This window comes from Synchiropus splendidus, chromosome 1 (genome assembly GCF_027744825.2).
Source record: "Synchiropus splendidus isolate RoL2022-P1 chromosome 1, RoL_Sspl_1.0, whole genome shotgun sequence".
NCBI lineage: Eukaryota > Metazoa > Chordata > Actinopteri > Syngnathiformes > Callionymidae > Synchiropus > Synchiropus splendidus.
The window spans coordinates 43,464,676-43,481,409 of record NC_071334.1 but is presented as its reverse complement, the minus strand read 5'-3'; the positions used below and the strand labels follow the sequence as shown (position 1 = coordinate 43,481,409).

The 16,734-nt window shown below is 40.0% G+C and overlaps 1 protein-coding gene across 1 annotated transcript; it reads right to left on the bottom strand.

Annotated features, from left to right (window-relative positions):
- Positions 1-529: 529 nt before the first annotated feature.
- Positions 530-15,891, bottom strand: hnrpkl (heterogeneous nuclear ribonucleoprotein K, like). Its single transcript, XM_053853383.1, has 16 exons — positions 15,756-15,891; positions 14,173-14,282; positions 12,182-12,279; positions 12,034-12,090; positions 10,886-10,929; positions 7,234-7,306; positions 5,036-5,149; positions 4,817-4,945; positions 4,391-4,701; positions 4,283-4,327; positions 4,163-4,199; positions 2,192-2,207; positions 2,037-2,069; positions 1,855-1,922; positions 1,264-1,433; positions 530-898 (listed from the first exon to the last, which is right to left on the bottom strand). Exons 2-16 carry the CDS (start codon positions 14,231-14,233, stop codon positions 868-870), a joined length of 1,287 nt encoding a protein of 428 aa, XP_053709358.1. The 5' UTR covers positions 14,234-14,282; positions 15,756-15,891; the 3' UTR covers positions 530-867.
- Positions 15,892-16,734: the final 843 nt, after the last annotated feature.

Genomic DNA, 16,734 nt, shown 5'->3' with positions numbered 1-16,734 from the left:
TGTTTCTTCGGCCCCATTTCCAACCCAACAACAACCCAAAAATCCTCCACACACGACATTAAAAAAAGAAAAAGAAATGTAAGCAAATAAAAATGAACGGAAGCTTGGAGTCCATAACAATCACTTTAATATATAAAACCACTTTTTACAGCCTCTTGTCTTCCAAAGAGAAACAAAAACCCTGAACGTTCTCATTCAAATGTAAAACCAGCACATTAGTCAAACTCCTCATTAGTGTGGAACTTTTTCATGGTGTTTCAAGAGCAGCTGACAGAATCCGGGTAGTTCACCTGCTCCTCCACTGATTTCATGATGTGTGGTTGTTTGCGTAGAAAATAAGTGCCATTGAGTGTCAGGTTTAAAAGACCAGCCTAAATTAGCTTGCGAACTTTGGCTGTTTGGTGTGAGCGCACACATTTCTTTTGTTTGAACATCATCTTTCAAAACACACACCTTGTTTTTTACGCAAGTACAAATAGGTTTTGTAATGATCCATTAACCACCTTGAACACATGGATCTAAATGTGAAGTGTGCTTAAAAGTTCAAAGGTGAAAAAATAAAGCTCACATTAAAGTCTCCACAAAAAGGTTTACATTCTGCATGCTGTTCTGAAGTGGGAGGGGGCCCACCGGGGCTGGGGGGGTGTTGGCAAAGTTACAAAAATCACCTTGAGAAATAAAATGCCGGCACATTAGGGTGTTTCTGGTTTTGCTTTCTGTTTGACTGAAAATATGCACTTTATAGATAGAAGTGATGTTAGAGTGGGTGTGAGGCAGGAGGAGGGCCCGTCTACCCACAGCAGAGGAATGTTGGCTCTGAAGAAAAGGATAAACAGTTTGGCAGCAAGGCTTGTCTTCTTCTTAGATTCAGAAGAAACGGCCAGAGTACTGCCGCACGCTGAAATAGAAGACGGAAAAATTACAAACTCAACGTGAGAAAAGGACACGGACTGATGATAGCAACACATCTGACCTGAAATTGCTGATTCAGTTCTGATCTGCACGTCGGATAAATATTTACATTGAACAGAAAGAGCCACGGCTCAGAGAAAAAGGACAGTATCAACCGAAAAAGTCTATCGCTGCCCACAACAAATAAATGATGAGGAGAATTCACAGTCAAAGCTCACTTATCACAGACAGAGAGCACGACTTAACTTGAACTTGGCTAACCTTACACTGGATGTGTGTCTCACACACACTGTGTAAATGTGTTCAGCTACATTCAGTCAGAGTCCAGAGGCGACTCGCTGGCGTACGTGCCTGTTCTGCAGCAGGTACTGGGCGTTCTGGATCTGGTCCTGTGTTCCTGTGATGGTGATGATGCGGTCCTCCGAGCCCTCCAGCGGTTCATCGATTTTGATGGACGCCCCAGACTCATGCCGGATCTGCTTGATCCGCTGACCACCCTTTCCTATGATGGAGCCGGCCAGCTGAAAAGACAAGTCACATACAATAGCATTGAAAGTCAAGGAACAGTATTTGTGCATCCAAAAAATACCAACACACACATTTACGTCATCAAATGACAATCTTTGCTTTTTCAATTTTGCAAGCTGCAGTGTTTAATAGGAAAAAAACAACCATTATTATAACTTTATTTAAATACAATTCTCAAATAATTAAATTAATGAACAAAAGAATTGTATTATGTTTTTTTTTTTTCAGCCAACAATCTTATTCTTATTCACTGTTGATTCCAGCATATCTACCAGCAAACAGCCAGCAAATCTGGGATAAGATATCAAAATCGTCCCTCTAAAGTTGGTGCCAGGGACAAATGACACAGAAAACCCAAAGCACTCTGTGATGATAAATATAAAAAGGGACACAGATTCATTTGGATTTACGTACGTCCTTCGGGATGGTGACTTGATTTGTGACAACGGGGCCTCCTATATCACTGTAGGAGCCTCTGCCACCTGGGGAGCAAATTAATTGAATTTGAATTTGTCTACAACTTCACAAGAAGGAACAATACTCCCTTAAGGTTAGCAAACAAGAAACAGGGACAGTAATGATCCATCACCACTCACCAGATGGAAAGTGCTCCCAGGAAGAGTTGCTGTCTGAGAAAACAAGGAAGGCAAGACAAAACAGATCATTAAAATTGTTAGCAAACCAGCCAAATGCAGCTGAATAGCTGAGGGCTTTATGTTGGGTTCGGTACAGGGTTCACATCCACACTCACCGTATCCACCGCCACCCTGAAGCAGGGGAAAAAAACAAAAAGTTTAGAGAGAGAATCATGACCAAGTGTGAAGTAGGTTGTGAACTAACTATTAACTATGCAACTAAGCACATTCCTGCTGAATAAGAAGAAAGTGAGATTCCCTTCACACAGACTCACAGATTCATACAGTCATTCATTAAATTCAACAATAAAGTGAAAATTGCAGGAAATTAAGTTCAGCCCACAAATGTTGCTAAATTCTGAAATCGTTTTTCTCCTACAGCCAAAGATGATATAATGACTACTGAATTAAATAGTCAACGTGTTGGCATTAAAAACAACAAAATGGCTATTTCACATATTTCAAAGATAATGCACCTCAAAAAGGAAGAAAAACAATTTTAACATCATATTGTTTAGTATTATACAATAAGCAGAAAAAAAGGCAAAACCTGTCATAACCAAGGCATTACTTGCTTACAGATTTCAATAATTAAAAAAAAAAATGTTAAAGATTCTATGTACAAATGAGAAGCCAAATGTAATGGATGATGAAGTGGTGAATATCTTGACAATGCATAATATAGAGGCACAGTTATGGAGCCTGCAGCCGAGGCTTTGCATATTTATCAACTGAAAGTCAGGTAGGTTTGCCTCCTTACATAAATCCTGTATCACTGTGAGAAACAGATGATTCAGATAAGATAATGCGAGTATTTTTTCCACATATATTTGGTTCATTTATTTTGAGAAGATATAGATATAGTGTTAGAATAAGCAATACTTTTATTTATTTTCATTTGAATGTAAGATTTCAGTATGACAAACAATGGCTAGGGATGTCCCGATACCAGCATCGGTACTTGCACCAATACTGGCCTATTTCATAGTACTCGTACTCGTCAAATACTCAGGACAGCACCCAATGCCTACCGCCAGTGATCGCTCGCGATATTCCGCATCTTCAGTGCATAGGTTTGTTTTTTTTTTGTTTTGTTTTTTTTACAGTGCTGTCAACCATCACTCTCATGTCAATTTGTATCATATATATATATATATATATATATATATATATATATATATACACACGCCCAGCTGGGCGGCACGGTCACGGACATCCGCTCCGCCTCAAAACAGCGATATTTTTCACAGAGCTCCACGCAGCAACTATTGTTCAGACAGAAAATCAGCCTACGAAAAGTGACGTGAGTCAAACGTTATTCTCATTTTACTGTAAAAGAGATCCACCCGTGGAGCTGCTCGAAGACATTGCAGCAGCACTGTGAGAGAAATGACTCAGATACTGGAGGACATTCTTTTCATGAGCATAGTTATAAATCTGTTTTATGCAAGAAAACGCTCAATAATGACATCAGCATAGACTTTCATCTGACAATCTGAGCCGCCCGGCACTAACCCGGGGTGACATGATGTTGCTGCAGCTACCATGGACGTTCAACTATAGTGTGTCTTCCAGGATCATAGCCCGTGCGATAGATGAAGGAACACTGTACACGTAAACCAGCAGGCAAGTAGCAGCATCTTGGGTGTTATATGCAGAGATTACCCAGGCTAAACTTCAAATGTTGGCAGTGGTGTCATGTGGCGGGGGAAAAATAAAAATCATCATTTAAAATGGCTGTCATGCTATTATTAACTACTCTCACACACGGTACTCTGCAAGTAATCAAATGTCAGTATTTGTACTCGGTCGGAAAAATAAGTGCCATCGGGACACCCCTAGTTATTATAGATCAAGTCGCCTGCTGGATCTCCGGACTACGAACTCAGCCTCTCTGTGGTAACCTAGGAGACAACTGTTGCCAGGCAACAACAGGCCTCGTGTGCACACACAGCAGAAAGCATCACCATGTCCAGACCAACGTGCTTGTACTACACTCAAACAAGGAATTCCAATCACTTGAAACATAACTCAGACATTTACAACTGCTTGGCAGCCATCGTGCAGAGGGGTGTTTCTGAACTCACCATGCTGTCGTAGCGATCGCCTCGACCTCGTCTCTCGCTGCACACAAGATGGATGGACAATTAGTTTTCTACACAGGACGGCGTCCATGAGGTCAGTGACAACTTAAATGGTTCATTCACCTGGACCTGTCGTCGTGATAGCTGCCGTGTAAGTATCTGTCTCCCCTGCAAGCAACACACATTAGCCACGTGTCAAAAAGGGAGGCATGAAAAAGCCATCTTCCTCACCCTCTTGCTGGTGGTGGTGGGGGAAGAGGGAGGTTGCGAGCTCGGGTCCCACCTCGCCCAGGCCTGCTCAGCGGCAGTGGTGGCGGTGGGCCCCGGCGGGGACTCGTGTCATCATAGTCTCTTCTGGACATAGGTGGAGGTCTGGAGGCTCGAATGGGAGGCAGGTGTTCAAAGCCCCCTCGCACACGGATGGGGAAGCTCCCAAACGGTCGTCTTGCACGGTCCTCAAACATCACGGTGAAGCCTCCATAATCATATGTCTCGTCGTAGAAATTTGGGTCGTAGGCTTGAGCACGACCTTTGATTGGTGCCTCGAAAAACATGTTCAAAATCATTAAGTGAATGCCACAAACAGCAAGTGTAGCGCAACATACACAGAAGATTCTCTGCTAACAAAATAAGACCTGTAAGACTTTGGTTACTCACCTCTGACACAAGCTCCAAAATGACTTTTATACACTCAACCACCCGGTCGGGCTTCCCCCCCACCAGGACCACTCGGTCGGTGGAGTGTGGACAGCATTCCTGAAACAACTTGATAGTGGTTTGCGTGTTCTGATGAATAAAAACAAAGAAAGCAGGAAGTGAAGGTGATAAAGCCTTTACAATAATACAAACTCATCATTCCGACAGCAATGGGCAAACCTCTCTGAGCTCCTTGATCTTGGCGCCTTTCACCCCAATGATGCCACCTGCTAAGCTCTGATGGATCAGCAGGCGAAGCTCACAGTCAAAGTCGATCCCGCTGTAATGCTGGTACTGCAAGAGATAATTAAGACAATAAAACAATCAGATTCAAACCATGGAAGATTTTTTCATATAAACTAAAGGGTTCATGACATGGTGATCTTAAACCGTCCACAAGGAATGAACGATAGCTTATCATTCACGATATACCGCCAGACCCAATCTCCACGATGACAATTCTGCATCTCACGATAAACTCGATAAACACGCAGCACACTCGCTGCATTGGACCTGTGACGGCGCCATGCCCTCCAGCTCCGTGGCGTTTGACAGCCGACACCGGCGTGTGACAGTTGTGGAGAGTGTGGTGGACTTTGGTTCACCATCGTAGTTTTAAACTTGTTTTGAATCAAGGGAACCTTTGATAGTGACAATGGTCTCTGGATCCCTGTTTAATCTATTAGACCCGGCATCAGTTAGGGACCATCAACAAATTCTAAAGCGGTCAAAGTATTAGTGAAATCTTCAATAAGGCAATGGAAAACAACCATTGTAGGAGAGAGAATTGTGAAAAGGTTTTTCATCACACAAGACAAAGGACTGTCAGTTTGTATCAGGATTTGGAGAATAGAATATGACTAAATGACCATTTATGCACATGATTTCTAATATTTCTTCAATAGCATCTAGGAAATGTGTCCAGACTGGTCCATAGTTCAAGTCAACTGTTCAGAGACATGAGATACAGCAGACAGACGGCTCAATTTAACCCCTAAATAAAGCTGGCAGAGCAGTCTGTCAGACACCAGCAGCTTCTACCAGAGACATGAAACACTGAATTTCTCATCTCTACACTTGGTTAACTATTATATTGAAGCATAAACAAATAATGATGTTGGAGACAAACTCCACTACTAAATTTCATCATTAAAATGTTTCAAGAGAGACTGTAGCGTCCAACACATTAGATAGAATGAATATGGATTTATCCTGATAATTATCGTTATCGCCAAAATTACAACATTTATCGCGATTAATTTTTTCTCCATATCCCCCATCCCTACCGTCCACTACGTTTGTGTGTGATATATACACACGTATATATATATATATATATATATATATATATATATATATATATGGGGTGGGATTTGATTAGAAAATTAATGTTATTAATTAGAGAATATGTGATTAATTAATCTCAATTAATCACAGTTTAATTGTATAAGAATATTTGCCACTAGAAGCCACATTTTTCAATTGGAATGAATTTGGTATATGACTGAATCAAATGATGGAGCCATACATACATTTAAACAACACAATATTGTTTATTTTGCATCAGTTTGACAATAGCACAATAAATCATGATGGTGTCTATATTCAAGTTTTTATATCACCTTATTTAAACTTAAGCTCTTTTAATGTCTTGAAAATATTTGTATAAGAATTTCAATGTTATAAGAATTTCAAGTCCATTCAGAGTAGTGGAAACCCTGGCCATTGGGTAGTGAAAAACATCCCTGAACCATAGCAAACAGATGCTTTTGTTTGCTTTGGTTCAGGGATTCCTCCATGTTTGTTGTTGTTGTTATCATCCTAGCTGCCACGTGTCTTGTGCATCAGTGTGATCAGTGGACCAGGAACTCCTGCACTGACAAAGGTTCCCTGTCGTCTGGAGAGCAAACTGTTCCATTAAATTAAAACGATTAAATGCGATTAAAATATTTTAACACGATTTTTGTTGTAATTAATTAATCGTAATTAACTCGTTTATAATATTCTCTGATCTGCTTTTTGTTCCTCATGAACTATTGAAAAGTCTCTCAAATGCCATCAATATAGTTGTCAACATCCTGCGCGTCACACTCAGGTGTGCTTGTTTACACAGTTGGGACCTGGTTGGAGGTCATCGACTACAGCAGGCGTTCGACCCATGACAACGTATCATCACTCTTGCCAGAATCACGAAAAACATTTTTGGAAAAGTTTGCACCCACAGAATGAAACAGTATTTTGTCTTTCTAACAACGTCTTGCTTGAGTCTTGTCACAGACCCTTTACGTACTGTATATTAGTACTAGTACTAGTCATTTAACGTGAGAACATAACCATGACTGAGAAGGAGGTGCTGCATTATGCATTGGGCTTCTCACCTCCTCTAGAGTGGGGATGATCTTCAGCAGGATCTCGCCGATCGTCTCGATGTTGGCATTCACGCTCAGGATCCTGCCACAGACCATTTTGGCCAAATTAGAAGCATGGCGTTACAATGGGGACACAAAGCACCTAAAACAAACAAATGCTGTTCATCGATGAAATAACTAAGAGAGTTTAAGTTAAAGTCATCATCGGAAAAGATTAAGAAAATCAAACGCTATTGTTTTTAATGTAAGGCCTGAGGTTAATCCCAAAAATGAAGCTGACATGCATCAATATGTTTCTAAAGTAAAGGAAAAGTCAAAAGAATTTGGGGTTGGGTGGGGAGGTTCCTTCACCGTCTTGATGACCAGACAGTAAGGGAAAGTTAGGGGACAGACCAAAGCTATGTGATTTGAAACCGTCTCAATTGGATCAAGCCAGGATTGGACAGAGCCAAGCGGAATTACGGCAAAAACAAGGTGAAAGCAATAGCTCCTTTTACACAGTACTTTAGACGCACTCAAAAGCTCCATCAGCAGGAACAGGCTATGGAAATAATTCAGAGTAAACAGCAGCTGCTAACAACTTCCACTAGTGCTCACACTGGCACGTGACTTAACACAGAGTCAAACCTTCAACCTTTTAGGCAAACTTATCTGCTGAGGTCAACAGCAGGGTTATCACGCTTTAAAATAACTGGGCCGTAGTGACCGATAAAAATGGCATTTACTTCCACGCATGACCCATGACCCACATGAGGTGGAGCAGTTCAACTGTCCATCATCAGAAACTCCAGAGATACAAGACATAAAAGGCATCTCAGTCCTGTGATAACCTGGGCTACCTTTGTGACCTGTCACCTCCCTGCCAGGCAAATTGCTCACCTCCTGTACAAAATATCAAAACAGAAGGTAAAATTGTACAGAACATTTCATTTATTCATTTCAAACGGTGGCTTTCACCTCAAACTTCACTTTGTCTCCAATAATATGGCATTTCTCACTGAATTGTCAAGCTTCTTCCCCATCATTAGACAATTTCTTCTTTCATCCAAATGCAACCTAGTCAATGCTAATGCTAATAATTATTGCTAATAATAGGTGTTCTAACAGTTATGTATATATTTCATTGCTGTTAATAACAGTTCTTGCTCTGCTGCCCTTTTTAGGTGTCTACTTTAAAACACAAAGTCATGTGTATGAATGTATATATATATATATATATATATATATATATATATATATATATATATATATATATATATATATATATATATATAAACATACATATATATATAAGTGCTGTCATTTAATTCAATTAATTAATTACGCCGCAATTTAACACGTTAAAAAATGTAACGCAATTAGTTATCGGTATCAACGGTTCTTCATTTTGCCTCATTTAAGAGGTGTGTTATACTTCAATTATTCATTTTTGAATTGCTATATTGAGCTTAAGTGCCTATTTGAGACAACCTTATTTTATTTCAGAAGTTTATTTATTTAACTGAATCGCTGTGTTCGTACAAAATTTTGTAAGACAGGCTTATTTTATTTATTTCACTGTATTGCTGCATTTGTTTTACATTTTTAAATAATGCACCTGGCCTAACTGGTTTGCGGATGTGCTTGAGCTTTACTTTTGGATTTCATTCATGAAGCACAGCTCACCAATAAAAAATTGGATTTCAAATCTTCTCTTCTTACTGTATTCAATTGATTAGTCATGCACTACAATTTTTTAATATCCTAGAACTCAAGTAGGTCTCCTAATAAAGTTCATCCTAGAACTTTATCAGGAGACCTTTAGCAGATATGACATAAAAATTAGATTAATTAGATTAATAAAAAAATCCTGTGATTAATTCGATCATTTTTTTAATCGACATATATATATATATATATATATATATATGACTTCTTTAAGTTAACTAGTCATATATATATATATGACTTCTTTAAGTTAACTAGTCATATATATATATATGACTTCTTTAAGTTACCAGCCTAATACCTTGAGCCACAAAGTCATAGTTACATCAAACATTAATCGGTTGTCCAGTCACAGGCCGAACATTTCTCATGCAATTTCCGAAATCCTGCTCCAACTCGAGTAAGATGCCCCTCCGCCTGAGAGAAATATAAACTCCCCAGCAGGTCCTAGGTCACACATCAATTACCACAAATGGTGTCTTCGTCTCTCAGATAATGGCTTTTTGAGCGTCAACACGGTTTCCCCATGAAGAGCTCATTGACAGGAATGAGGTCTAAAGATATACGCTGTGGTCTGTGAGTTGACCGAAATTTACGACTAACTTACAACTCATAGAAACAGCTGATGTCCTTGGGGCGCTTCTGTTTGTTTTGTTCAATATATAAAATACTTTTCTTGAAACTTCCAAGTGAAACAAAATAGGTTAATCTACACGAAAAATAAAACACTAGGAAGTGAATTATTAACATGTTTTTGCATAAAACTATTTCGTCTGAAGCTAGCTATGCAAGGTATATACAATATGAATTGATATACAACACAAGCAAATAGAATACTATAAATCACATTGTATAAGACGTTACAAAAAAATCAACTATTTCCACTAAAATAGCCTCAGTTAATTAAAGCATAATTTAAGAAATAAAAGGTCAGATGCCAGGCCTTAATCATAAAAATAATGATGTGTCTATGAAGATTAGCAGCCTGAAACACAATATCTATTCATCTTTAGTTACAAAGCCGCACATGCTGGTTGATGTGGAGACCACTCATGGAACTGATAGTTTCAACAGTTGGTTCAAACTCACATCCAGCACACAATAGCTATAAATGGCCAGAAGTACAACCATTGATTGACAACAGCTAAAAATCTTTGAAAGATGACGGAAAGTTGGAAAAAGAAGCACAACTTTACGTTAGTCCTGTTTTACTCAACATATTTGTCTTCAGCAGTTGATATGTCAAAGCTATGCTACGACCATCATCGAGCCACTCAGTACACAGTACACACTTTGGACAGGAAAACAGAATGAAACGTTTCTACCAGCAGCTGTTGACCACATAGCAGGTGAGATGTCTGTGTAAAAGGGGCTATGGTGGTTGAATTAAAAAGGGCGGGGAAGCAAAGGAGGTTACTAGTTGGAAGGCACAGGACAGTGTTTGGGGGAGAAGTGAATGGAAGGTTTGGCAGGTAGCTTCGATTTGGTTTGACGTGGTCGGAGCGGAAAATTGACAGAAGGAGTGCGACACACTTATATCATGATGGATACAGACGGAGAGGAGGTGAGTCAAGAGCCAGCGCTCGCTAAAAGATCATGGATTGAGGAGCTGAAAACACAGGGTTCGAGGAATGGGGGAGTGGCACAGGTGGCCACAGAGGAGGAAACCTTGTCCTGGTTAAAATGTTAATTTATCGTTGCGAGTTAAAAATGACACGCTGGTCACTTCTGGAGTCTGATTTATTGAGCATGGACAGTAAACTCACTCTAAATCAACAGAGACGCTTCAAAATGGACAGAGATACTGAAAGGAACATTATGTCTCTCACAAGTGGAGGCGGGAAGAGAGGATGGGGTGAGGGGAGGGGCAGTCATGTATATATGGATAAACATGAAACAAAGGTTATCAAAGACATGAGTTTGGCTGTTCTAATCAATAACTGGTGCGACATACCGCTCTGGGCCACTGCTGTCTGGGACTGATACACTGGCATTGAACTGCAGGGGCCGAGGTGGTGAAGGTGGTGGTGGTTGTAGTGGAGGTTGGCATTGGGCAGGGGTTTTCAATCAGGTGTTAGGTGTCCATTAAAGGTGGGGCACGGTTTATGGGTGGGGTCAACCGGGATTGTCAGGTGGACGGGCGTTCGGGGGTCAGGTTGGGCCAACGCAGGAGGGGCATGTCGATCCAGTACATGGCCAATAGAAGAAAGTGGGCAAAAAAAAAGTAAAGGAAAAGGGAAGAGGGGGAGAAGGAATACATTTTTAATTGAAATGAACTAAACTTTTGTCCTACAAGTTAGAGGTAGTTCAGTGAGGGAGCACACGCCTGCATAAGCATCAACCCACCGACAGGGGAACTGGAATCACATCACAACTTACCACTTGTATTTTAAATGGACCATAGAATTAAAGACCTGTGCAAGACTAGCGGCTCGGTTCATGCATCCTCATGAAAATTGAACAGTCGCAAATTATTGAGACATCATCATTCACTTAAATCATGAATTGACCGCTGATCTGATCCAATGCAGACACATCTAACACTTATCAGCACTGCGTGGCCAAATAAGGAGGTGGGCAGGCGTTAGGCTACTTTGAGGCGGCATCAAAGTGACATCACAATGTCCGCTGCTCTCATAACCTCTTGTTCACAAAACTTCAGATGAGGAAGGGCATTATAGAGCTTCAAAACAGAGCATCATCATGATGAGGGACTTGTTTAGTGCATCATGGGCAGGAAGACATAAGCAGTGAGAAAGGAGGAAATGCAGAACATGTCCCCTTCAAGGATCATGTCTTCTCACTAAAACTGACACTGACAATTCTCGTTTTAGCCACGTTAAGCTGCAGTTAAAAGTGTACACGTTCTACATCAAAATTGAAACAACACAACTGGAAATAATGATCTTATCTATGGTACATTAAATTATCACGACAGAAATTTAATTCTATGGACCTTTTAAAATTAAGCCGACCAATCCAAACCCATCAGGTTAAGAGTCGCACAACGATTTTTAAACTTTCTTTCTTTTAACATAAAAAAAGGTTGACCACTCCTCGAACTGTGGTGAAAATGTCACATACTGGATACAGTGTACTCACGTCAGTGCGCAGGGCTTTTATATTCTTGCCACCTTTTCCGATAACAGCGCCGGCGTTCTGTGAAAAACATGGTGGTCAATCCTCGGAAGACCCTTTATTAGTGAGCAGAACAATAACTGGGGCCCAGACACAATCGCGTGCGCCTCACTTTGCTCTGGAGCAGCACGCGAAGTTCCACCATCTCATCCAGGTTGCGTGATCGTTTGAAGGTCTGCTCGTCGTCAGGGTCGTCAGCCGGACGTTTCCCTGCGACGAAACACGGGGCGGTAAAGGGTGAGACACAAACACGTTATCCATAACACAGCCAACAAATTTGTCAGGCCTCCTAATGACTTCCAGCAGACAATATCGGCAGGGTCTCAGAAGGGTGCTAAATAGCGTAGTAAAGATTAATTGATTGGAGCAATGGAGTCAATTTCCTGATCAAAAAAAAAACTTTTTTGACTGGGTCATACTGACTTGTAATGGTGCAGCAACAACAACATACGGTTTGGGTGCCAATTCCATTTATATCGGCATTGTGATTTATTCATTTAAAAATAAATAACAAAAATGCACATCACAGTTTCCCACATACATTTGGACAAGTGGTGACCATGGTTGCATTTGTGTATTTATAAAGACTATTATTCACTCTTTATAAATATACAAAGCAGTTTACAGCATGTGCAATGACAAGGTGCCAGAACAGGTTCTGACAGTAATATTTTGGGGGCTAAATTGTTTCAGTGATTGAGAGCCTGCGTTATCACAGATCACTGTGCAGATGCAGCAGGAGAGAGACACTGGATAAAATAACCAATATCCAACAAGTTTCCCCACAGTTTTACAGCCCAGGACGTCCATTGATCACATAGATGGCGTTATTCTAGGGTCTACAATCCTCCAGAGTTATATTGAGCAGTGGTTAGCAGAGAGTGCTAACATGTTAGCACAGTGCTGACAACTCTCTCGTCATCAGCGTGAAACTCTGGCAGAAGAGGCTTTTGTCAGGCCATACTTCCCATTTGTCTCACCTTTCTAGCCATGTGACGTAATATGTGTCTATATTGTGAATGCAGACTGTGGTGCGTTCGCAAAATGGCACTGTGGAGGGACAGTCGGCTGCCAGATGCATGCACCGGCTACGTGACTCGAGCGACCAGTCCTTGGTCATCTACAATACATCTGACAATAATAATGGTGTTTGAAATTAAAACCTTGCCACAAGTATTAAACTTGAGTGTTTCCTTGCTGCTCTGTCCAGCAGGAGATGCGCTTGAGCTCAACTTCCCAATTGTTTACCAGGAAACTGACTTGACGTGGGAAGCATGTGGGGGAGAAGATTATGATATTTAATATTGTCACAAAAAATTAATTGAAAAAAAAACAAGGGAAAGTATGAGAGTACATGATAAACATAGAACAATAGTACAAGGGTCTATAAATGTACGAGAAAATATTACAAAGTCAAAGACTGACATAATCAATAAGAATATAGACCAAATATTTCACAAAGAGCACACACACAGCATTAGTGTGTATAAACAGTAACAGGTTAAATTTGTGGGCTCTTGTGAACCTTAATGAATAATGAATAAACTCCTCAGGAACAGTGAATAACAGCGTTTATGACTAGAACTAAACATGAGTTTAACAAGGAAGTCGATCTTGGTTCTTGCGTGGCATTATGGAGTACAATACAATTATATCTATAGTGCACTATTAAAAAAATGCAGATGAAAAAATAAAAGTCAAGTATTTCAAATCATGGTCGTGAAATGTGTCTGTATGTGCATGGATTACAGCAAAAAAAAGGTGCTGAGACAAGCAGTATTTTGCAATGAGCAGTCTGAACGGCCGAGTCTTCCCTCTACATTCTGTTCCACCCTGAGAAACAGTTTCAACAAGCAGCCAAATTGTGACTGGATCCTATCCAGATCCATCTTGTACTCCATGGATTAAAAAAAGGCTGATCTGCAGAGAGCCCACCAAACAGCAGTGTCCTGGACAGTATGAAGCCTCAACCATCTGACATGTCCACATGCTTCTTTAAACCAGCCTGATATCATCCAATACCGGTTTCCTCAATTGAAAGAACAAAAAGATGATGTACATTAAATTACATAATTGCTGTAGGATTGCTGTAAATAGAAGTACCGTTGCTATCAGTAGCACCAAAGGTGTTGTCCATATCCTGATCTTCACACTTCACTTCCATTGTCTCTCACCAGCAGGTTAATGACGCACTATTTTTTTCTTTCTAGGATCTGTAAAAGGAATAGAAAGTGATTAGACATTACACACAGAAGCCAAAGTATTTACAGTAACGTAATACTGTCTGATCACCGGAAATCACCATGTTGAACAATGACTGAATTTCTAGCAAATAACCTTCTGTTATAATCCAACATGATCTAGTATTCAATGGACAGTGTCACCTAGAAGGGTTTTGATACCTAGGAAATGAAAAATTAAGACTGAACAGAGGATCGTTTCATTGTGCCGCCCAAATATAGACAAGCTACGCCAGTACACACGACAAGCATCACGTGAGGTTCTTTATTGTTATTACTGTTACTGCATCCAAACGCGTTGTGATACACAACGTTTCAAGCTCTGTTCCAATTTACTCATATGTTGCATGTATTATGTGGCTGTACCATTAATATTTGCTCTCATTCTTTGCTGGGATAGAGCAAGAAAGGTTGCAGTTTCAAATAATGTGTCTTTTTTATTATTTTTTTTAAAATGAAGTAAGAGGCTAGATTGAAGAAAGGAGCAGTGACTGTTAAATATATTTGAGCAAATGAATAACTTTTGATATCATGAAGTAAAAGCAGGAACGGCAATGAATTCAGCACTTCAGAAAAAAAAAAAGCTTCAAAACTTTGCCTTGATTTAACACATCTTCAACAATGATAATTCAAGTAAAGTCAAATTAGCTAAACGCAAACACACTAATGACTGTAAGCAATGGATCTTGGGAAGCACAAATGTATTTTGTCATAAAATTATTAAGTAGGGTACTTTTGAAATAACTTCATCACTGACTGTCTTGACGGCACGTTTTAGCATGCTAGCCACAGAGGAATCTCTGGCGTGGAAGGTAAACATTTATCACGTGACACAACTCTCGAGAAGTCACCTCAGCGAGAATTGTGCACCAGTATACAACGTATTATACAACACAAAGGGCAGGTTGAAAAATGGTACTGCAAATGTCTGAAAGAAACATAGAAACCTTTTTTTTCTGATTTTCTGTGACATGGTTATTAGTAACATTATACAGGAAGTGAAATAACGTCTCCCTCGTTCAGTCATTTTAATACCGCATCAGTTCTTATTGCACCTTTGAAAATAAAATTACACAAACGGTAAATGCTCCCACATCACTAAACAACACCCGTTTGAATTTACATGCATCTGAAACTTGGGCACAGACAACCCACGTATACACAGTCCAGGCCTGCTCTCCTGATCAACGCCCACATGTTTTGATAGCAAATGCAACTACCGTAAGACACTTTCAACAGGAATAAACCGGACAGAAACACATTCGAAGCTGCTCATTCGAAACCATTGCGCGTATATACAAAAGAATATAACATGTCTTTCTAGGTTTACACGTCGGACATGCTACGTGTTGAAAAACAAACAGCAGAGTTGTTTTAATAAAATAAATGAGACGCATATCACATCGAACGGCAGTTTACAGCAACAATGGCGAACTTTGTAAGCACCTTAAAAGCGATCCTTTAAGATTTCTGCAAGCCCTGGAGGTTTCGCACGTTTGCAGCATGGGCAGGAGACAGCAGGCTCGACTCGTCGACACTGGCACAGCGTGCTGCTTTTTCTATACACCGGAGTCGCTCAGACGGGCGGCAGGGACAAAACATGGAACGAGAGCGTTCACAAAAGTGACCCTCTCAGCTTTGGAAATAAAATCAAGCGTCTCTTTGGTGCGCCGATGTTTTCCCTGAATTTTGCCTTGTAGGCAGCCTCCTCGCACTCCTCCGAAGGCAAACGCCCACTTCTGATGAAACTGTCAGTGCGTGTGTGGATTTGCAAAATATTTTCATACCATTCGTACATTGGTTGTTTTACGTCGAACATTACAATGACAGTAGTGTAAATCACTACTGACCATTTCTGAACAACCGTACAGTATTTCTGAAAACATTCAGGTCATTTTGAATTGCATAACCTATTAAAATCAGAATACCGTTAGCAGGCCAAGAGCAGCGCGCCAGATCACGTGATGTGACGTAATTCTGATCACAATTACTCAATAGTGCATTAAGATATATATATATATATATATATATATATATATATATATATATATATATATATATATATATATATATATATATATATATATATGGCATGCGGACGTCATGATCTACCAGGATTACAACTGATCTTTAAGCTTCAAAAAACTGACCGACATATGTTTGTGCTTCCTAACTGTCTCTTGTGTAATGAGGTGGCGTCAGTGATGAACCACAGAAACGCTTTAGTCTTTATGACACACTTTTCAGACTTAGGTGCTAGTAAAGGAGGTTCCGCCATATACTGGTAAACAATTGTAAGACGGCTTTAAAAAGTTATACATTTTCTGAAACTTGCACACTGCACATCAGATCAGCATTTTTACAGTAAATTTCTCTTTCATCTTTAGCTTTGCTCTGAAACTATCTTACAATCTGACAGATACCA